The sequence below is a fragment of the Bacillus rossius genome, chromosome 2, assembly GCF_032445375.1.
Source record: "Bacillus rossius redtenbacheri isolate Brsri chromosome 2, Brsri_v3, whole genome shotgun sequence".
Lineage (NCBI taxonomy): Eukaryota > Metazoa > Arthropoda > Insecta > Phasmatodea > Bacillidae > Bacillus > Bacillus rossius.
Window position 1 is genome coordinate 86,287,205 of NC_086331.1, and position 25,149 is coordinate 86,312,353.

General features: G+C 37.6%; 1 protein-coding gene across 6 annotated transcripts in view; it reads right to left on the bottom strand.

The window, feature by feature from the left end:
- Positions 1-25,149, bottom strand: part of LOC134529434 (calcium/calmodulin-dependent protein kinase kinase 2) — a 466,877-nt gene that overhangs the window by 93,487 nt on the left and 348,241 nt on the right. For all 6 annotated transcript variants that reach the window (XR_010074576.1, XM_063363521.1, XM_063363520.1 and 3 more), the window contains one exon: positions 8,268-8,319. Coding sequence is in view for 5 of the 6 variants with exons in the window: in XM_063363521.1 (XP_063219591.1) it covers positions 8,268-8,319 (52 nt within the window). In the remaining variant the exon portion in view is untranslated. The remainder of the gene's footprint in view (positions 1-8,267; positions 8,320-25,149) is intronic.

The following is a 25,149-nucleotide window of genomic DNA, read 5'->3' on the forward strand; positions in this document are numbered from 1 at the left end:
CTATGTAGTCGCCTAATTGAGGGATGCTATCCCTATAATCTTTTTCAAGTAGTTTAGTCCGTCTGCAATGTAATAGTTATTTTTTTTTAGCTTTTAATTTTTTTTTGAAATGAAGAAATCATCCGCATCCTGCCGCGCAATTCGCGAGCTCCAGACCCTGGCTGACTCCACGACTAAAGCGTGCTGGGCAACTCCCCTGTTTTGGTGAATGATAATTCGCGACCCCCTTTTTTTCCCCTTAAATTTTTTTTTGGGCATTTTCTGCCCCATAGACTGCCTGTTTTCAAGTTCTAATCAGCTTTGATTTGGACTGTTGCAGACAGGGTCGATGACGGGGAGAGATTTATTACTCCCATCTCGTGGCCCCACCCCCCCCCCCCCCCCTTTTGTTACGTGGGTCACATTAGAAGAAACTTTTCGACTACCCGACGTGATCGTTTGAAGACCCCGGGTGGTAATGTAAATTCAAAATTTCCCCTTCACCTAGCTACGAACTATCTTAAGCGGATGACCAACCCACCAGCGACCAGTGTTTTTCTCAAGGACAAATAGAACTAATTATCAATGTAATCATCGGATCCATCCAATTTTGGGTGTGAAACTTATAATGCAAATGTTTATATTTCAAACTAAGAATGTAAATTGTTTTAAATAATCGCGGGCTAGCCCATTTTCGTTTCACTTTTTGTTAATCTTTGAAACTTGTTAAAACCTTTTGTGTGTAAAATAATGGAAACAAAATACTTCATCAGGGCAAATAAAACAGGGAAACTATAGATCAAGTTAATCGTGTAGTTTTTATTTATTGATTTTAACGATCCACCCACTTCCTCCTTGCTTGTTACAGGAAGTTCCTAAATTTTGTTTGTTCCCCACCTCGTGTCGCCTCTGGTAATTCAATTTATTTAACTTTTTTATCCAGCAAGTTTCCAAGGCTCCTTTTAAAATAATTTAATTTTGAGGCACGAGGGGTGTTACAACTTGGTAGCAGAGCATGGTTACCTTGGTCTATAAGCATACCTGAATAATATAAGCATATCTAAAATAAAAATAAAAGTAAAAAAAAAAATTTTTGAATTAATTTTTGATAATAGCAATTTTGTAATAATATTGTAAACTGATCGCTGGTACACCCCGTAGTTATATTGAGTTAAAAAAATTTAAAATTTATCTTGAGTTAAATTTCCGTTTGGACTTAGGCTAGCGCGTAGCGTGCGAGACGTCCGTCAGCCAGCCAGCTGTCCTCCCCACCGCGCGTCACCGAACGTGCTGTTGACAAGGTCGTAGCCACCCCTCCCCCGTTCCTGCGCGCTGCTTATCTCTCACGGCGCGCGTTGTCGCGTCGAGTTCCGTTCAGCGACCTGTGCGCCCTGTACGACCTTCGTAGGGGTGTCCAACTGTAATCTCACCTGGACCCTTACTTTCCCAGTAGCGCGAGACGAATGCCCGCGACGTATATTTTTTTGTTTTTGTCCAATTAATCCTGGACCATAGCAAATTTTTACGTGAGCATCTGTTCCGCTCACATCCTTTTCCCGACAGCCACATGGGAGCTGTCATGTTTGTTTTCCTCCTCCCCCCCCCCTCCTTCCTCGAGCGGCCTCTGCCGCCCGCTTATCTTCGAGGGGTGACCACAGCTGACGTCTTTGTCGTGACGCCGGGCTTGGTTTATCTCCGCCCGCCGTAGTTACTTTATGACTGAGAGTCAAATAAGTTATAGTTTTCCACTGTTGTCCCGCAGTAGTCAGCTAAATGTGTTTAAATTTAATTATTAAGTTTACATATGAACAAATAACTATAAGTTAAGAGTACTTTTTTAGGCTACTAACGCCATTACTAATAAACACGCACATAATATTTAAATATAGATTTTAATTTACATATCAAGGGTTCCCCCCCCATCATAATAATGATTTCAAACTATACTGAAAGACATTCGCCTTATAAGAATTTCACGTCTTACATTATTAAAGTAATAATACTTGAAAACATTATATAGTAATAAAATAATAATAATATAATCAAGCATATTAAAATACGTATTTCCCGAAATTAAGTACCTACGAGGTGACTAGCCTCATTGTAATGTTTAAAGTAATCACCGAGAGAGGTGAAATCCTTTCAACCTCCAACGAGAGGTCCACTAAATTAATTTGGGTACGCTTAAGCATCCTGTCTCGAGGCTAGCCCACTCTATGTAATTTAAGATACCTTAAAGTTTTAATTTTTCCATATGTAAGTTCAGTCTTGAACAAGCTGCTTGACGTAAATTGTTTTATTTTTTTTTAACGTAGTAATACTTCTCTGACAGTTCTTTTTTTAATCTTCATGAATTTTGTTCGACGATTTTATCTATTTAATTTTTTATTAAGTTCAATTTTTTTTAATAATCATAATTCGTAAATTAAGCAAGAATAATGTTCGTAGTTTGTTTTAAATTGACGTAGCGTTAAAACCTTTATGTGATTATTTCTTTATTTTCCTTGTACGTACATGTGATGTACAGCGACGTACATAGATTCTGAGCACAGAAGCTGTCACATCTAGCCATTTTTTTTGTTTCCTTTGCATTCTACCCCCAAAGCTGTATTTCTTTTACATCGCTATCGATGAGATTGTTTATTTAATTAAGAGCTACGTGACTTCCAGACGGCAAACTGGTTTCTTTTATGTGTTTTTTTTTAAAAAAATAGGAGCTAGGTCAAGCTAGCCAACGAGCAGCGCAAAAGAAGGGTCCTACGAGCCAACGAGCCGAGACTCGGTCCTCTAGGTGAAAAATCCTATGACCATAGAGTGTTACTGGGTTAGATCCCCAGCACTCACCTTTGGACGGCCTATGTTCAAACCCCCTCTCAGGCAGTGTGAAACCTATCAGCAGTCATGGAAGATCTAACCGCTCCATGATAATTTATAACCCTTTTGATTGATAATTGTTGGTTTATTGCATTTTACCTTTCTTTAAATAATTTAAGTTTGAGTGCGAAGAGTCGTTAATTTATTGTTTTGTTTGCAGAAAACTTTTAAATAATAAATATTAGTTAGTTATATTGAACATCAGAGTTGTATGCGCTAAAATTTCTAAATCTGTCGAATATTTAATTTTTTTTTAAACTCATTCATTCATACGGATTGTTGGTTTTTTAGGGTTCCAACCCCAATAATTTAAAAACCCGCCAAGGGAATCTTACCCATAGGCCCTGTGTCACTCTGGGACTGAGGATCTGTTTTACCTTCGGGGAAGCAGCAAATTTGACCGTCTTCTCCATGGCCTGATTGTGCAGGGCAAAGTCCCAATGCCTTCGGCCTTTTATGGAAAGACAATTGTACAGGGGTTCTATTCCCAAATATATTTTGTAAGTTACGGGTTACCATACCCATTTACAGGGGTTACAATCCCCATCAGTCACTGAGTGCTCAAGGACGCATTTCCCATGTTTCGGCCTCAGTGCTTTTCGGCCCGCCTCACAGTGCCCATCTTTAGAGTTTTGTCACGTGACACCATTCTCAACATCTGAGATCAACTTTCCTCATTACTTCATTCATCGTTAAGTGTTAATTAATTAATTATAATATACCTTCGATTTGATCAAGATATTTTTTTTATATGTAAGTAGTTTACTACAGTAGATCCTGGTACAGGGTAAGTTTCTGGAACCCAGGTTTTTGGTGGCTCAAGTGGGCCACCCTGACTCCGTCTTTCAGGGGGGGAAGTATGTGCCGTTAATTAGTAAATTCGACACGATATATTTTAAATTTTTATTATGATTTTAAATTTTTTTTGTGTGGAAATTTTATTTGCTCTACTATAGTGTAATTTTAATTTGTTAGTCTGGTGTACTCCTCTGAGTTAAACTTTGTCTAAGTGCTCTGAAGCCCCTTTCCCATCAGCGTATCGGATATTTTGCTGGCCTAATCCCTGACATGCAGACAGCTTACCATTTCCCCCGCCTTCAGTCACGCCTCAAGCCTAATATCATTTCTCTTCGTGACTCTAACTGCATAGACAAGCCTGTAGCTTGCAGGCGACCAGTTCTCAGAGACGAGCTGAGATTGACCTTTTTCATCACGTATTAGTGTTATGTTCGCTCCTCTGCAGCCACGACGGGACGCTTGTTCTCAGCGCCGTTGCACTTTTACCCTCCCCCCCCCCCCCCATTTCTCCGTTCCAAGTAAGACCAATGACCGGTCGTAACCCCCTGGGCACCAGTGACCGTTCCCAAGGTCTCTTCAAAAAAACGTGCGCGCTAAAACTGAGCACAAGCGCTGCCTAGCGACCAAGTCGCGAACTTCTCCGCTAGCCTACCCTCTAAGGCACCAGAGAGCAGCACCTGCTCCCCCTTGAGTTATATGGACGCCAGCGGCGAGTCGATTGTTTTCAACTCAGCCCCCCCCCCCCCCGACAGAGCGCTCTACTGTCGCCCAGTGATGCCAACTTCAAAACTCCTGCCAGAGTTTTTTTTTCGCCCGCATTCGGGCAAGTTCGGAATCTTTCGGCGGCCCAGACCCCCCACCTGTAAGAGCCGGCGGGCACTTTTAATTACAAGACGCGTTTCTCCGCGGGACACTTCGCGCCGCGACTGCAGACGGACCGTTTGATTATCGGCGAGTCGACGAGACTTTGCAAAACTTCCATCCGGCCGCAACCGACTATGTAGTCGCCTAATTGAGGGATGCTATCCCTATAATCTTTTTCAAGTAGTTTAGTCCGTCTGCAATGTAATAGTTATTTTTTTTTTAGCTTTTAATTTTTTTTTTGAAATGAAGAAATCATCCGCGTCCTGCCGCGCAATTCGCGAGCTCCAGACCCTGGCTGACTCCATGACTACAGCGTGCTGGGCAACTCCCCTGTTTTGGTGAGTGATAATTCGCGACCCCCTTTTTTTCCCCTTAAATTTTTTTTTGGGCATTTTCTGCCCCATAGACTGCCTGTATACAAGTTCTAATCAGTTTTGATTTGGACTGTTGCAGACAGGGTCGATGACGGGGAGAGATTGATTGCTCCCATCTCGTGCCCCCCCCCCCCCCCTTTTTGTTACGTGGGTCACATTAGAAGAAACTTTTCGACTACCCGACGTGATCGTTTGAAGACCCCGGGTGGTAATGTAAATTCAAAATTTCCCCTTCACCTAGCTACGAACTATCTTAAGCGGATGACCAACCCACCAGCGACCAGTGTTTTTCTCAAGAACAAATAGAACTAATTATCAATGTAATCATCGGATCCATCCAATTTTGGGTGTGAAACTTATAATGCAAATGTTTATATTTCAAACTAAGAATGTAAATTGTTTTAAATAATCGCGGGCTAGCCCATTTTCGTTTCTCTTTTTGTTAATCTTTGAAACTTGTTAAAACCTTTTGTGTGTAAAATAATGGAAACAAAATACTTCACCAGGGCAAATAAAACAGGGAAACTATAGATCAAGTTAATCGTGTAGTTTTTATTTATTGATTTTAACGATCCACCCACTTCCTCCTTGCTTGTTACAGGAAGTTCCTAAATTTTGTTTGTTCCCCACCTCGTGTCGCCTCTGGTAATTCAATTTATTTAACTTTTTTATCCAGCAAGTTTCCAAGGCTCCTTTTAAAATAATTCAATTTTGAGGCACGAGGGGTGTTACAAAGAACATGTTGCTATTTTGTTTGACGGGTACTGCAAGTTACGTACCCAGTAGTCCACGCTCTGCGGACTGAAGCTAGTTTTAAAATAAATAATATACAATTGATTAACATTTTAACCTTAACATAAATTACTCTAATGAAAGAATTGGTTGAATCTTTGAAGTCGAGAATCATAACAAATTCCATCTGTATCTTAACATAAACTATTTTAGTTAAGATATTTATATAAATTGTAATATTGTGTTTGTCGAAGTATATTGTCACCGTCTGCACAAAACCTTACACGCAAATATAAATATTACATTGGAATTTGTTTACACGTCATTACCAGGTCTAGCCACGAAATTAGCATTTAATATACTTTTGACACACTGTAATTTTGATTCTCAGACACAAACTTCTAAAAACAATTCTTAAAACTGATAGAGGAAGGCTAGAGAAACTGGAATTATTAAGTACATTTAATAATTTACATAATTACACTAGCTGACTTTTCAGTTTAGGTGAACTATAAGATAGGAACACTTAAAACTGAAGATACTCTTCAGCTGTTACGTAATTTTAGTTTTAATATTTGCCCCTTTCCTTTTTTTAAAAGAAAGTATTGGTTTGTTATTAGTTTTGTAAATCTTATTTTTAAATATGTTTTTATATTATGTTATTTTTTACGTTAATGGTTTAGTTTATTAATATTTAATAATAACGCTTTGGACTTTTAATCAAAATACTGTGTGCGACGCTTCCCCGCCGTGAGCATGCAAATGGACTGTTTCAAGGCTATAAGGTGGTGGCGGAAATACGTCAAGAGGGGACAGAATGAGCTGTGCGAGAGTCGTGAGCTGATCGCCGTGTGGCGCGTGTGCGCTTCGGGCGTAACGGGCGCGATGATAGCTCGTGGTATTGGGCCGGGGCAAGCTCGCGAATACTTTTTAAATAAAATCAGCTGACGTGTATTGAGCATTGGGGAATACTTACGTTGTCACGGGTGCTGCCAAGAAGAAGAAGAGTTCACGTTACATTTTCCGTTGAATGCAGAGTTAATATGAAGCATTTAGCACCTCTGCTAAATTACAGCCCGCTAAACTCCGGGCCAGGAGGTCCGGGGTGTGATTCGACGTACATCGTTCATCCAAGTAAGTGATTCCGGCTCCGAACTTTTGCCCCTGTAACCCCGGGGCGTTGATTTGGATTTTGCCAAAATAAGAGTGAATAATCTAAAAAATAACTTCTGCCAAAAGACCCTGCCCACAACTTCGAGTGTATGTTCCATCGTAGTACCCATTTTTAACGAACCTTGTTTCATGCTTGCCGCGAAGCGTCGAAAATTAAAAATCACCCGGGTGTAATTAAGACATTTTAGAGTGACATTTATTTTTATTAACTTTTATTTAAAAAGAATTGTAATTCATTATTTATATACATACATATATATATATATATATATATATATATATATATATATATATATATATATATATATATATATATATTTGGAGCTGCTTGTCATCAATGTCTGATTTTATTTATGGGTTTATTACATTATTTATTTATTGGTATATACTAAAACGTGGCTCTATTAAAAGCCTCTGTAGCACTATAGGGCAAAAGGTTATAGGTATTATTGTAATCTTTTTGAGATTTTGTCTTCAATTAAATTGCCTGCCATGTTCATGCGCAAGTAGTCCCATTAAAGTTTTTGGCATTGCAAGTAATTACGTGTTTTTCGTTTTAAATACTATTACTCTGTTCTATTCCTTTTCCAAAAGGTCTTTGAATAATTTACTTAAGAATTTTGGGGCACTCGTTTATTGGAGCAGCGCGCAAAATAATAATTTGAAAAAGATTGGAGTGTTTAAGGCTGTTCCCAGACGGGTGTCTGACTTGTGGTGGTGTGACACAGGGGGTGTCAACCACGACAACATAAACCAGATGCTCAGTGTTTCTTTTTAAATAATTCCTCTATTATTTACAAAAAAAATATCAGTTCCAACTTAAAAGACGTAAACCAACCTAGTGAAACACATTAGACCATAAGTCATATTGATGTTTACAACTTATTTTGTCGAAATAAACCAGCAGCCGTAGTTTTCAGTCAAATTCAGTCTCATTCTATATCTCTCTCCAATTAGCAACATAGATTTATTAGTATGTAATGATTTTATCATGTTTAGGTCAAAGTAGATTTAAAAATAGGTTTGCATCTAATAAAAAATTATTATTTCTAAATTTGCGCGCTCTTTTATTTTTTCAAGTTAATTACAATATTCTAGGTCTCCCATATTTTATCGACCTTGATAAACTTTTAAATGGATGTTGGAAACGTAACGGTTTATATTTTCTTTCTGATACTTGAATGAAGACACATGTATGAAGGTCCAAATTTATCGCTAATAAAACAACTATAATTACTGAATTACTATTCTGCAAACCATTCGTAGAATGGAGTGTTTAAATGTAGGCTATATAATACTAGTGCAGTATAATACCCTTTCAACTGGGAAACAAAAAATAAGCACACAGATAAAAGATTTGAATTACTTTCACAATAATTATTGACTTTTACAAAAAAAATATTACTTTTTTAAATATATAAATAAAACTACACTAAAATTAGTTGTGCAACAAAACCAATTGAACTCTCTTACCAAACACTCCAGCTTTCCTAAGTAACTTCCTTTTTGACAGAATCTTCATGGCCTGAAAAATAATTAAAATATCTTATTAGACTAAAAGAATAGTTTTGGAAAAACAAACATTTTACAATCAATTATATAACTAACAAATATGTGTATAAATATATGAGCTAAATGTGTGGTTTATAATGACATATTTATTAATTGTATATCACTTATAACAGTAAATTTCACTGACATGCAAATCATGGAAGCTTAAAACAGTACAATGATATGGAGGTAATTTAATGAAATAAGTATGGTTCTCACGGAGGTATTTTTTAAGTTTTGCATAGTGTAGAAGAAAGAAAAACTTTCTTTAACATTACAATAAATACTGCTTATTTAATGCTATGCTGTCACATTTCAAAGTTTTATTTAGAGTGTGTTTACCATTAGTTTCTTTATGAATTATTTAAAATAAAACCGTTTAAGATATAACTTTCTTTAGTTTTGTTTTAATACTAAACATTTATAAGGTTTTGATATAAACACAGATAGTAAATTGGTAATTTTAAAAGTAAATTAATTAATCAATGAAGTTTCTTGGATTCTGGGTTGTAGCCGCAAGGACACGGATACAACCCAGAAGCCAAGCTACTTCAGCAATGGCTGTGAAAGCCTGCGAAAATTATTTATTAATCAATGTCATGAGAAATAGCTAAAAGCTTTGAAATTCTATTTACTTATCTATCATTAATAAATGGAAAATTTTATTTTTATTTGTTAAGAATAAAAATAATTTTCTTTGCAACTTTTCTGGCAAAAGTTAAATTTTGGTTATCAAACGAATGTCAAGTCAACGCAGGCTTAATAATATCAATCAGTTGAATACTACTTTTATTAAATGCTGCCTGTTTATTATAAAATAATTAATAAATAACATTTTAAAGTTAGTGTTGGGAGTGTAGCTTAGACGGCCCTTGCCCTGGAGCCGAATCGTGGTGTTGACCTTGACCACGGCAGCCATTTAGGATTCCACCATCCTTGATTATGAACTTATTCCATTTTGTTATATTATTAAATTTATTTATTAATTTTAAATTTTTTCCTAGTTTCTCGCTTAAAAAAATACGGATTTTCTATATGGCGGGCAAAATCGAAAAGTGCCATGCCGCGATGGTGCGAGCGGACAAAGTCAATGTCAAAGCTCCCCATTCAGAGGCTTATCGGAGGTTTGCCCATCGGGAATTTAAGCCTAAATGGGAAGATTTAAAATTTGTGATTTTTATGAAATAAAAATGGGAAATTTTCCCTTACAACGGGAATTATTCCTCGAAATAGTGAAATTTCTAGGAATTATTAAGAAATTTGATTAATTTTGAGATAATTTTGAGGAATTTCGAATCTAAGATGGCCAGCGTGATGTCAGAGGTCGTCGGTCATTGACCCCACCTCACACCACACCCAGGACCCATCGCCAGTACCAGCTATTATATACTACCGGTGTATGATTTAATTAATCCAATTTTAATTCGTGACAATTACCTATGTCAAAATAAAACGTAAAAAGCATTAAACCACCATAACAATTTAGTTACACAGCTAAAACCATACTCACATAACACTGTTTAAAAAAACTGATTTACACAAGCAGTTAAATTATTAATACATACATATAATAACAATATTTTCTTTAGAATCTGGCCCGTAGCACGGTGCACAACAATAAGCTCAAACCCCGTTTTGTTGCCCTCTGCCCAAATGCTCCCTAAAGTCGGGGTGGCGTCAGGCGCAGATGGGCCCCTACCGCTGTAACCAGCCTATCCCTGCAGCATGGCAGGGTTCAACCTGAGCCGCACGCCACCACGTGGAGCCCGCTCAAGGCTGCTCCAGCGATCACTCACCGCGCCTACGGCCCTGGAGTGGGGATAGTGCGATGTCCACCCCCAAGAAACAACTGTGCACATGAAAGTGCGCAAGTACGTGAGATCGCAATAGCGCAAGAGCACAAGTATTCTGCATCATTTCTATCTTTCCGGGCCGTCTACTCTATAGGTTCCCCTACCACGTACCTAACTATTCCCCTCCTCAGCCGATTCCCCTACCACTTTATCCTCATGGGTTCGGAATGTTCGTTATGCTCGAAACTGTTTACCCCCTGGGCAAAAATGTTTCACTTCAAAAACCATTTTTTTATTATTCATCTGTTGGAATGCACCTTTTAGTTTAAAAAATAATAATAGCACCGCGTTCGTAATGTTGCAGACAACTGACAAAATTTTAAATATCTTTGACACCATAGTTGCTCCAGCTCAATTTTCTTGGCTAAAAAATTATAAGGATTTATAAAGTTGCGACTATGCCTTGTTAAGACTATTCGGGTTCACCAAGTGTATTCAAGAATAGTTTCACCATCATAAAGTTTCACTGGCACACCAATAGGCTTAGTAAATCCCCCAATATTCAATAAAGTGAATATATATATATATATATATATATATATATATATATATATATATATATATATATGGGTTCATATTGCCACACGCGGCTTCACCAACTTGACGACTTCAACTATAGTGGAGTAGAAATAAAAAAAAAGGTGGAACTAATTCCCACAAAAACGTTTTTGGTCTTAAACTAATCTTTACATGCTCGCTTATTCTGTGCTGAAAATATACATGAATATCACTGTGCAAAAAAAAGTTTTTTGCATTATTGTCTAGGTCTGTATTTATCATAACTTGTGTAAAGAGCATGCAGATTTTTTTTATTTTGTTCTTTCTTTTCAGGTTGATGGCATCTGCATCTGAAAAATTCTAAGATATTATATCTCCAAAATGAATGACGAAAACTGTTTCTTGTGCTCCGACATTCTTGGTGATGGTGCTGCATGTGTGAAACTTACTGCTAAAGGTCTAGCGGGCATTATAAATGCTAGCATACAGCGAGAAGATAAAGTACATAAACTCTTGAATCCTATGCCTACTGGTATTGTGAAAGTACATAGTGAATGTAGACGTGTATATATCAATCCACTAAAAATTAAAAGTGATGCAAAAAAGAAGACAGTACAAGAACCGACTGCTTCGACCAGCTCAAGACTGTTGCGTGGAAGTGTACAGTCATTCAGTTTCAAAGACAATTGTTTATTTTGTGGAAGTTTAATAACAGATAGCGAGTATCGAAAAAATCTGCAGTTATACCTGTGCGTACTTTTCAGTTTCAAGAGACTATTGTTCAGATATGCAATACTAGAAGTGATTTGTGGGCAGCAAATGTTCATGCCAGATTACTGTCTGTTATTGACTTACCTGCTGCAGAAGCAAAGTATCACTAAGTAAGCAGTATTAATTTTAGGAAAGGAGATTCCATTGCAATTAGATACAGACATGAAGAGAGTGAAGAAGTTTCTACATCAATGGGACGTCCTCATGACACTGTTAAGCAGGAAGCTTTTGTAAGATTATGTGAATGGTTACAAGAAAATAGTGAAGATTCAATGACAGTTCAAGAACTAGCGAAAAATATACAGGGTTTCTTGCCAGAAGGAAACGAGCCTTACAATCCTCGTCACCTCCAGAAAAAGTTGAAAGAGTGGTTTGGGAATGAAATCAAAATTTCATCTAAAGATGGGAAACCGAATATTGTAACCTTTGGGAGAACTGTTTCAGACATAATTTTGGATTACCATCAACAGACAAGACTGGCAGATCCTAATCAAGAAAAATTTCGAATAATCGAATCAGTTGCAAAATTGATTCAAAGTGAAATTAATTTGTTGTGTAGCAGTATGGATTTGTATCCTAGTGCATCAGATACTGCATCCCTTGAAGAAAACAATAAAATCTTACCACCTGTCTTACAGACATTTATGGATACCCTTATGACTAAGACTGGAAGTGATTTAAAGAAAGCTGCGATAGGCCAGGCTATAATGCAAGCTTGCCGGCCTCGTTCTTTCATATGCCCGATTCCTCTTGGCATTGGTGTACAGATTCACAGAGATTTTGGATCTCGTTTACTTATTGATGAACTGTATAGGCTAGGATTAAGTGTATCGTATGATGAGGTACAAAGATTCTTACAGTCTTCAGTTATGGAGGAAAGGAATGTAGATGTGATACCATTAGGCTGCTTTCCCCAATGGGTTGCTGATAATGTTGACCACAACATAGTCACCTTGGATGGTCATAACACTTTTCATGGAATGGGTATTATAATGTGCACATCTCGAGAATATGGTAATGCATCATATTTGCTAACAGAACAAATTAAACGACTGAAAAATCACCAACTTGCAAATGAAATTTCAAGAAAAGCGAAGATACCACTACACTTCATTCAGTCCCCGAATTCTACAACCACGAATTAACTCAAATTTGAAAGTTTGGTTTATGAACCTATTCAAAATAATATGCTTGATGTTTTGTGGAGCTGTAGTAAATTATTTGGACAACCTCGTCCAGGATGGCTAGGGTTTATGCAAACTGTTGTTGTGGGTGAGTTTTCTGGTAAAACAGTTACTTCTTTCCTACCAATGATTGACTTAAATCCAACATCTCACAGTTGTGTGTATACAACATTGAAGTTTGTATGTGAGGAAGCAAGAAGGCTGAATATAGCTACTCCCATCGTAACATTTGATCAATGTTTGTGGATAAAGGCAATGGAAGTAATTTGTTCCAATAATGAAGGTGAATTTGATAACATGGTGGTTCGACTTGGTGGATTTCACACACTAATGTCTTTTATAGGAAATATTGGTGATTTGATGTGTGGATCAGGCATTGAAGAAGTTTTGCAGACTGTAAATGCTACAAATACAGTGCCACATATGTTAACTGGGAAGGCTTACTCGCGTGCACTTAGAGGGCATTTCCTCATTTCTTCAGCATTGACAGCTCTAATAATTGCAGATATATTGAATTGCAGTTCACAAATTGAAGACAATGCTGACACAAATGCAAACGATCGCTCATCAAGTAGCAATACGTGTGAACCTATGGAAGTACCAATGGATGGAGACCTACACTTAAACTATTTGATGGAACTTCATGATAAAATGATTAGAGGCGAAATTGATTTGAAGGAAGTAACTTCATCAACTGTTCTCTTGAAATTGTCTTCGCTTATAGAAAAAAGGAAACATCTTCTGAAATCGCAGAGTCGCACTCCAAGACTTTGGATATTGTATTTGAACATGGTAGGCATAGTAAAGACATTTATTTGGGCAGAGTGAACAGGGAATTTTGAAATGCACCTACAGGCAGTAGAACATATGCTTCCCATTTTTGCTAGTTTTGGCCATAATAACTATGCGAAATGTGCACGCATATACCTACAACAAATGAGAAAACTGAAAGAAACAAATCAAGAAGTATTCAAAATGCTGAATGATGGTCACTTTACTGTGAGGAGTCACGAAAGGAAATGGGCCGGTGTCTGGACCGATATGTGTATTGAACAAACACTAATGCGCTGTACTAAAAGTCGTTCAGGCATAACTCACGGTGGAGGTATGACAGAAAGTCAACGTGCAATATGGGTTATGAGCCATTCAAGATGTAGTGAAATAGCATATGCTATGAGTTTGCTTACAGGCATTTCTCGTATTAGCAGTGAGCAACATACAGAAATATCTGATGCCAGGATGGCGAGGGATTTTCAAGATATGAAGGCAATCATGGAATTTTTGAATTTACACAATCCATTTAATAATTGTTATTCTTCTGATTTACGGAATATTGTCAGTAGTATTACATATAGTGAGAACAGAGTGACTGCAGAAAATGCTGATATTATTGGAAGAAACATTAAAGACAAACTTACTGGAAAGTGTTTCAAAAATGTGACCATGTTAAAATCCGAACAAGCCGTGACTATGAAAGTATTGAAGAAGGGTATTATCATTGCTGGCAAAACCCAGCATATTGATACTCATCTTCTGACTCAAAGGATGCTCGTTTGCCTCTCCTTGGATAATACCTCAAACGATGCAAGGGAATACTTCAGTTATGAGCTGTCTACTGTACCACCATCATTATTTGATCCAAGTACACAGTTAATGAGAAAAACTGACAAATCATCATTAGCAAGAGCACTTGATAGTATTGCTATACATCAATCGAACGTTCTCAGACAAATGAACGTACATACTTTGTCCTTGATGGTGGGGCATTGCTTCACAAATTAGCATGGTCTAAAAGTGGCACTTTTGGTGATGTGATAAGACAGTATGAATCATACGTTGCCATGCAGTATGAAAAAGCCACTATAGTTTTTGATGGTTATCTTACACCAAGTACTAAAGATATGGAGCACAAATCACGAGTGAAGCAGTCAGCTGTTGCCGTTATATTTGATGAAAATTCACCTGTAATTATCAAAAAAGAAACCTTTCTTTCCAACAAGGAAAATAAACAACGATTTATCAATTTGCTTGGACAGTATTTTCAAGATAAAGGACATTCTGTAAATTATGCAGATGCAGATGCAGACACGTTAATTGTCAAAACAGCTTTAAATATTGCTGAAGAACGGCACACCACTGTAGTAGGTAGCAGATGATACCGATATCTTAGTCTTGCTACTATACCATTCCAGGAAAAACATTTCAATGCAGTCTGCCACACACAATGATCATGTACGTAATATTCAAGGCATGCAAAAATCAATTGGCAAAGAAGGTTGCAAGATTATACTTTTTGCTCATGCATTAACAGGGTGCGACACTACTAGTGCGCTCTTTGGTAAAAGTAAAACTTTTGTGTTTCAACATATTTGCAAGTTGGATACATTATGCAATTGGGGTTCTGTATTTGGCTCTCAAAAAAATGTGAGTAGGGATGAATTGGTAGACATTGGTTGCAAAATTATTGTATCACTGTATGGTGGAAATTTTAACTCATGCACCTTGAATACGCTTCGTTATGACCATTACATAAAGAAGGAAGGAATTCGATATTTCCCGTTTACCTCCAACCAAAAATGCAGCAAAATACCATCTGCTACGAGTGCATTTGCAATGCATTGTTTGGAAAACGCTAGACACGACAGCAGCAGATCCTTCTTTATGGGGATGGCAGAAGGTAAATGAAGAATTTCAGCCAATTATGTCATGTATTAGTTCTGCCCCAGATAGTCTGTTAAATATGCTACATTGTTCCTGTCAAGTTACAATTGATGAACCATGTTATAATATTAGTTGTACGTGCCGCAAATATGGACTCTCATGTACATCACTATGCAAAAAATGTTGCGGGAAAGATTGCAGAAACACAGCAGGAAAAGATGATGAAAGTGAATATCACGAACTGGATATTTAGTAATATATGTTAAGATTAAAGGTTAATATTTTTTAAATATTTTGTTTCCTTAAACCGAAGAACACTTGGATTTAGTATCTATGTTATTGAAACATTGACTAGTTTGTTATAATGAAGTAATATGTGCTTAATTTGTTTTAACCAGATATTAATTTACATTTTTAATATTTTGTTCTTTGGTGTATTTTATACAAAAGTAATTACTAAAATTTTATTTAAATAGCTTAAGAACACTTAGACATGACATATCATTGAAACAGCGCTTCTTTGTTACTATGAAGTAATTCTTGAATAATTTTTTTTTGCAGTCACATATGAATGTATATTTTTAACATGTTGTTATTTGGTCTGTTTTTATTCAGAAAATATTAAAAAAGTCTTTGTGGTAATTAGTTTCACGTTCAGGTGTTTTTTTCTCTATTTCTACTCTACTACTAGTGGCTATAGCAGAAACGTGATGCGCATTGTACTGTAGACCTATTATATTTTCGTTGTGTGTTACACAACTGTATCGATAAAATATTTGCCTTTTAACCTATCATTACAGCTATTGGAAAAAGATCTTTTAGAAATCTTTAATCTTGCAACCCCTTGCCACTCAGGACCAAGACGGTAAAATTTGGACACCTGCTGGACCGCAAAATTAAAAACAAAATGAGGGTTGTCTGTAAAGTCGGTTTACGGACGATAATTTTATGTGATAACGTCCTTTATAAACAGTTGACAAAACAGTTCACGTGTAGGTAGTGTGCTGCCGCTGTCTCTCTTCTACTCGGACGCATCGGCCGATGGAGTGGAAGAGAGATAGATGCGTCACAAGCCGAACGCTTAGGCCGATCGTGCCTCTCTATCGCTTGTTCCGCGCTCTCGCTTGCATGCTCGGCTCAGGCGGAACGTGACAATGAGTCATGCTTTTTCTTGCGTGCAGCCGGCGTTCATCGATTTATAAGACGTTATCACGTCAAAAAATAAAAAATGCCAAAAATTCTTTTTTTTTGAAAGGGCAAAAAGGCGTTTCCTAAAGCAGATGTCCTCAATGTCAACAGCAGAGAATTATTTACCATGTTATTTTACGAGGAAACCATGTTAGAGATAACTAAAAAATATTTGCAGAAAACTTAAGAATGGCAAAATTGTAATACTTTTCAGATTTTCAGTTTTTGAACAGGCTCGTACATTTTCAGGTGTCACACACCCGCCTATGCATTGCACGAAGTAAAACAAAGCTTTGAATACAACTCACTTATTTCACTGGGGTCATTCATCACAAACTTTTTTTAAGGCGAATAGAAACTTTAAATACACGCAATAAATTTATTATACTAGAAAAGTATTTCGTACTTAGCCCCGACTAAGGCTTATTGATTGCTCACTATAAAGGCTACCACTAATGGCTACTAAAATAATAATACAAAATACTTAGGGAATAATCATAAACTCGTTTACACACTGTTCTCGTGCACCAAAGTTTTTGACCCGGGTCTTACTTACTTTACTAATTTCCACTGGTCAAAAGCTAAATTTTTTTGTACTTGCCGATTCAGTTTTATTCCAAGGGACTGGTTAAATTTCAGTTTCAGTCCAAGCGTATTTAAAAGTTACTAAAAATTCCCGCAACACTATATATCAAAATCCAAAACACGGGATTGCAAAGTTTTATGTCTAGCGCTTATTTACGTAACTTATGTGGCTCACAGTTATGACAAGAGTCACTGTCGAAAATGACCGCTTCCACTCGAGGCAAGGGAACATGCTGGACCTTTACCACTTACTTGCATATCAGCTGGACGACATAAGGGGAATAGCCCTTAATCGAGCAAGTGGGCTCGTTCTCCAAGGTAGTCCCACGAGCCCCAGACCCGCGCAATGACACCGACCATCGTGCACCCGCGAAACCTCCCGCGACATACGTTTCTTTTACCCCGTGTGGATTCATCCCCCGAATAACACATCAGGCAAGCAAGTCCGGTACACAACTTTATCATTCGTTCCGCGCAGCACCGTACAAACACACGTCGTTCAAGCCGCGAGATACGCCCGACCGGTTTTCACTCGGCGGGTACACAGAGCTCACGTCACCACACGCCCTCGCCCGCCAACACTCCCTAGCGGCCAGCAACGGAACTTCTTTATACACGTCGTTATAAGTACCCCAGTGAAATACAAACTAAAGTCTCTTAAAACACTTGAAATATTAATGATAAAATACAATGACGGCCGTTAAGCAAATATAAAAATATTAAACACAAAAACAAAGAATAAATAACTTTCAATGCAAGTTGCCAACTTAACCATACGTTACAACTTAAACACTAAAATAAAATATTTTATATTAAACAAATCTAGTCAAATAAAAATTACTATCATAAAAATATCCTAAAAACAACAGAGTATTCCCAACGTCCTGAGGCCGTCCCCCAGCACGGGAATCAATCTGAACCATTACGTCATCCGTGTGCTTCGTTCACAGAAACGGAAAATGCGCGCTTAAAACATTATTGGCAATCAAGATAAGCCAGAGCGCTACATGGTAGTTTTACGCTTCGCTGCAGCACCCATTAAAAATCATGAATGTTTATTGCTCGCTATGCATTGCTGTTTGCCGGACGCGTGAATGGGAAGAAAGGGGATGATAATAACCCGATAATTTCGGTCTGCTGGCACCGTCTGCTCGTCCGGGTGAGGAAAACTGTTCCCTTGTTTCCACGCTACAAATTAGCTTCGCCTCTTTTACGATTCCCACCACAGAAGCTTTGCCTGAAGTGTAGTTTTAGCAGCTGTCCCAGCAAGTTAAATGGTCATTATTGTGGCTTTTTTTATAATTTGTGCTGATCAAGTGCGTAAACATTTACTTCTGTGTTCTGTATCACAATTTAGTATCGGCAATTAGTTTTCTTTAAAGTTGCAATATGTAGCAAATATTTACTTTTCGTTCATGTTATTTCTAGGTTGCAATAAGTTAATATCGAGGCGATTGTTCATTAGTCGAAGAGTAGTATAGGAATGGGGCCCCGGGCGCACGGGTTCTGGGTGTGGTGCCGGTGCCGGTGTCCGCCATCTTGGATTGTGACGTCACGGCGGCCATCTTGGATGGTTGTGACCTTAACCTTTGACCTTGACCTTGAATTTGGTCCTCTAAAATCGCCAAAATCCGCCAAAATTGGGCAAAAATTGCCCAAAATTCCTCAAAATTCGTCAAAATTTACATTTCTGTGAAAAAAATTCCGCCAAAAAATCTCAAAAAATTCCTCAATTCAAAAATTAGGATTTCGAAAATCCTCAAAAGTCATTTTGTCTTAGAAAGAACCCAAATTCCTAAAAGAGGCTTAAGCATCCTTGTTTACAGCCTCCGATAAGCCTCTTACGTCATCTAGGATTATGACCGCCATCTTGGATTATGTCGTCACCGTTGCAGTTTCCGTTACGTCCGCCATCTTGAAAATCTTTATTTATTATCCGATTTTAACGAAATTTTTTTTTAAAATTATAAAAAAATTCAAATAATAAAATTTTAATAAATTATTTATAAAAAATATACTTTTACGACACGGAGCTCGGAGTCCTCGGTTCGAACCCAGTGAGGGCAAAAAAATTAAAAAATGGCGACCGATCCTTCACTCACAGTGACTGCTGGCATACTGACTCCCACCACTTTTTTCAAAGAATATATCGTCACCTAGTATGACGTCATGTACGCCATCTTGAAATTTGGACGTCATCTTGAAAAGCTTTATTTATTATCCGATTTTAATGAAAAAAAATTCCAAAATTCATCAAAAAATTAACGTATTTGAATTCTGTTTGATTATATCGATGTACGTCCTTGGTTCGATTCCCGGCGAGAGTAAACGGTCGATCCTTCCTCCATGAAAGCTACCTAGACTGATCTACCACCACCAGTACCAAGGTATATATCATCAACTGGTATGACATCATGTCCGCCATCTTGTCTTCATCCGCTGGAGACCACCATCTTGTTTTCGTCAGCTAGAGTGTGCCGATACCATGTAGTATAATTATCTGGTCACTAAACTTGTGTCCTCAACTGTTGACATTGAACATTGACCTTGAACTTTGACCTTGACCTTGAAATTTGACCTTGCCTTGACCTTGAAATTTGACCTTGACCTTGAAATTTGACCTTGACCTTGAAATTTGACCTTGACCTTGGAATTTGACTTTGTCCCTGAAATTTGACTTTGTCCTTGTCGACCATCATGGATCCGACATTTTATGTTCAGTACACGCTACCAGAGGATACCACCTGCTGGAGTACGCCATCTTGTGTGTGTACTTGTATTATAGAGTACATTTCCATCTGGATAATTTTATTCTAACCCGCTACAGTGCAGTAATCATTTATTACCGAGGTGCCCCCGCCATCATGAAATTCGACCGCCATCTTGAAATCATGTAATAATGTAGCTAGAAAAGCGGGAAAAAATCCAAAATTCATTAAATAAATCACTCATTAACTTACATATAGATTCGATCCGCTCCAGTCCTTGGCTCGATCCTCGATCGATGCAAAACATTTAATTTTATGAAAAAAAAATAATAATTCCAATAAACCATGTTCAACATTCGTAAAGAGACTTTAAATCCTCTACTACCATCATCCTATCAGACGTCAAGACTACCATATTGGAAATTCGTAATTGTAATGCTAGAGATTCGGGAAAAAGTTCAAAACTCATTAAATAAATTTGTAATCTATATACTGATTGATTAGATCGACTAAGGTCCTTGGTTCGATCCCTTGTCGATACAAAACAACTTTAATTTTAAAAAAGTACCAGAAAAGTGTAAGGTTCGAGGAATAAAACACCTAAAAGTCTTTTACAAACATAATATTTATCACACAATTTCTATCCTACTACAGAATCACTTGCGAAAGCCAGCAATCTTATAAAAATTTAGCCCTGCATAGACGTACAACGACTACTTCTTAGCTCCAAATGGCTCCAAATGCTCCAAACGGCCTCCAAATGGCTCCAAAAGCTCCAACAGCCTCCAAATGCTTAACACAGTTCCAAATGGCTCCAAATGCTCCAAACGGCCTCCAAATGCTTGACAGCTCCAAATTTTTCCAGCAGCTCCAAATGCTCCAAATGCTTGACAGCTCCAACAGCTCCAACAGCCTCCAAATGCTTGACAGCTCCAAATGTTTCCAGCAGCTCCAAATGCTCCAAATTCTTGACAGCTCCAAATGCTTCAAAAGGCTCCAAATGCTCCAAATGACTCCAAAAGGCTCCAAATGCTCCAACAGCTCCAAAAAAAAGGCTCCAAATGCTCCAACAGCCTCCAATGCATAACACAGCTCCAAATGGCTCCAAATGTTCCAAACGGCCTCCAAATGGCTCCAACAGCCTCCAAATGCTTAACACAGCTCTAAATGGCTCCAAATGCTCCAAACGGCCTCCAAATGCTTGACAGCTCCAAATGTCTCCAGCAGCTCCAAATGCTCCAACAGCTCCAAATAAGGCTCCAAATGCAACAGCCTCCAAATGCTTAACACAGCGCCAAATGGCTCCAAATGCTTGACAGCTCCAAATGCATAACACAGCTCCAAATGGCTCCAAATGCTCCAAACGGCCTCCAAATGCTTGACAGCTCCAAATGTCTCCAGCAGCTCCAAAATGCTCCAACAGCCTCCAAATGCTTAACACAGCTCCAAATGGCTCCAAATGCTTGGCAGCTCCAAATGCTTCAAAAGGCTCCAAATGCTCCAAATGGCTCCAACAGCTCCAAAAGACTCCAAATGCTTCAAAAGGCTCCAATTGCTCCAAGAGCTCCATCTTCAATTGGTTCCAACTGATTCCTATTACTTTTATCGAACTTGGCATGATTACTAACATGTCTTTATCAGTATACATTTTGACTGGCAGTGGTAACGTTTTTTACACCTTTAAGTTATAAGTTTTATTTAGAAATCAGATTTCGATAAATGATAGCTTCCATCTGGAAAGAAAATATATTAATTTATCTTCAAGTTTATACACATACATTTAATTTAATCCATTATTGTATGTAGCCAGCTTCCCTCAGTTCTTTGAGTATGAAGGATATTTCTTTAATGTTCGAATAGTTTCCTGCACAAAGCGATCCATGTAGTAGTCGTAGCCTGTTAACCAATATGTTAGGATCTTCCCATGAGGTATAATCAATCTCTTCTGCTGCCTTCATCATCCTTGCATGTTTATAAAAAATATTATCTCTGGTGTCTATCGTTTTAACACCAACCACAAGGTCACTTTCGTCATCTTGCCAGTGATTATCACAAGCTTGATCAGGATAATTTATTTTATTACGTCGTTTCCATCGTTTTGGTCTCAAACCACCATCACAGTCTTCGCTCTTGCATGCTTTTGGTGCTTCAGTACAGTACTCAATCATGTCAGCCTCAGATGTGTCACCACAATCTTCAATCATGCCAGCTTCTGATGTGTCACCACAGTCTTCAATCATGTCAGCACCACAAACTTGATCAGGATAATTTATTTTATTACGTCGTTTCCATCGTTTTGGTCTCAGACTGCCATCACAGTCTTCGATCTTGCCTGCTTTATGTGTTTCAGTACAGTACTCAATCATGTCAGCCTCAGATGTGTCACCACAATCTTCAATCATGCCAGCCTCAGATGATTCATCAAAGTCTTCGACCTTGTAAGCTTCAGGTGGTTCTCCATCTTTCACATTTTCATGGAGACGACTAGATATTGGAGTAAATATATTTTCATTTCTAATGTGGTTACAACTTCCTTCGTTTGTTTTAAATTTTAAATTATTATCTTGATCTAGATCAGTAATTTTAGCATTAGCTTTTTCGCCTTCGTTCCTCTTCCGCGATGTTGTAGCCCAGTCTTCGTTATCTTTATTCATCTTAATTGTACAGGTCTTGTAATGTCTATCCAAGTAATATCTTCTACCAAAGGATTTCTGACACTGACTGCAATGAAATGGTTTTTGACAAGGACCCAAATTACACTCGCTTCTCTCATGTCGTTTAGCATTCTTTCTCAAGGTAAACACCTTGCTACAGTATCTACAGTGATGACGTTTTGATACAGCAACAAATCCCGTTTCAGGATTCATATTAGTTATTGAGACTAATGCCAGATGCAAACTAAGAGTTTTAAATTAGATATATTACTTAAATAGAATTTTTTAATTATTTCATCAGCGAGAATTAATTTATCTCATTCAAAGGTACTTGTTGCAAGTAGTTCTGCTTTTCAACAACAGATGTCGCCACATGTTACTTGCAGGTAAATAATATTTAGTTCTTTTATGCGGGATGCGGGATGCTCACTAACGATCGCAAAAGAAGGATGGCTTCGCTAGACTCCAAGGAGAAGGAAGTTCGTCCATCCTGTTAGTGCTTCTTAGATTTCTCAGAGATTATTTGACTGAGTAATGATATTTTTTTTTTTTAAATTTCCACCTGATAAAAATATTACAAGTGCTGATTTATTGGCAGAATTTCAATAATTAAATGCAACCTTGAATCAAAAAAAAATGACATGACTCATTAAGTAAAAAATTCTTCATGCAGAGATCAATTCCTCATCAGTAACCAGAAGCACTCGGAGAAAACCATCAGATGTCTAGTCAGGAATAATAAGAAGCACCCAGAGAAAACCATCAAAATATTGTCAAGAATAATCAGGAGCACACGGAGAAAACTACCATAATATTGTCAAGAATAAACGGGAGCACACGGAGAAATCCACCATAATATTGACAAGAATAATCAGGAGCACACGGAGAAAACCACCGCAAGTTTTCTTTGATATCATAAAATTTCAGGGGAAAAAAAATAATAAAAAATAAAAATAAATTGATAAAAAATTAAAAAAAAATAAAATAAAAAATACATAAATATATTCTGCTAGCTTGTGAACTTCTCATTGTTGAACAAAGATAGTGTTCTAGTACAAGCCAGAATTTTATGTATTTTTTATTTTAATTTTTTTTTAATTTTTTATTTATTTTTTTTATTTTTTATTTTTTTTTTCCCTGAAATTTTATGATATCAAAGAAAACTTGCGGTGGTTTTCTCCGTGTGCTCCTGATTATTCTTGTCAATATTATGGTGGATTTCTCCGTGTGCTCCCGTTTATTCTTGACAATATTATGGTAGTTTTCTCCGTGTGCTCCTGATTATTCTTGACAATATTTTGATGGTTTTCTCTGGGTGCTTCTGATTATTCCTGACTAGACATCTGATGGTTTTCTCCGAGTGCTTCTGGTTACTGATGAGGAATTGATCTCTGCATGAAGAATTTTTTACTTAATGAGTCATGTCATTTTTTTTTGATTCAAGGTTGCATTTAATTATTGAAATTCTGCCAATAAATCAGCACTTGTAATATTTTTATCAGGTGGAAATTTAAAAAAAAAAAAATATCATTACTCAGTCAAATAATCTCTGAGAAATCTAAGAAGCACTAACAGGATGGACGAACTTCCTTCTCCTTGGAGTCTAGCGAAGCCATCCTTCTTTTGCGATCGTTAGTGAGCATCCCGCATTCCGCATAAAAGAACTAAATATTATTTACCTGCAAGTAACATGTGGCGACATCTGTTGTTGAAAAGCAGAACTACTTGCAACAAGTACCTTTGAATGAGATAAATTAATTCTCGCTGATGAAATAATTAAAAAATTCTATTTAAGTAATATATCTAATTTAAAACTCTTAGTTTGCATCTGGCATTAGTCTCAATAACTAATATGAATCCTGAAACGGGATTTGTTGCTGTATCAAAACGTCATCACTGTAGATACTGTAGCAAGGTGTTTACCTTGAGAAAGAATGCTAAACGACATGAGAGAAGCGAGTGTAATTTGGGTCCTTAGTAGTATAGAATAGGGGCGCCGAGGACTGGCTTCTGGCTTAGGATTGAGGAGTGGGATTGTCTGTCCGCCATATTGGATTGTGACGTCACGGCGGCCATCTTGGATGGATGTGACCTTGACCTTTGACCTTGACCTTTACCCCGGCGGCCATTTTGGATCCGCCATCTTGGATCCGCCATTTTGGATGACGTCATTGTGTTCTAGAAAATTCCGGCGATGTGTTTTCCGCCATATTGGATGATGACGTCACCGTTGCAATTTCCGTTACGGCCGCCATCTTTAACTTTTTTATTTATTATCCGATTTTAATGAAATTTTTTTTAAAAATTATAAAAAAAATTCAAATAATAAAATTTTAATAAAATACTTATAAAAAATATATTTTTACGACACGGAGTTTGGAGTCCTCGGTTCGAACCCGGTGAGTGCAAAAAAAATTAAAAATGGCGACAGGCTCCTTCCTCAATGGTGGGTGCTAGCAGACTGACCCCCACCACTTTTTTTCAAAGCATATATATCGTCACCTAGTATGACGTCATGTCCGCCATCTTGTCTTCGATGCTGGAGACCACCATCTTGTTTTCGGCCGCTAGAGTACGCTGACGCCATGTTAGTTTAACTCTTACCCGCTAGAGTGCAGTAATCATTTATTATTGCTGTGACACCCGCCATCTTGTCATTTGGCCGCCTTCTTGAAAATCCGTAATTATTTAGCTAGAAATTC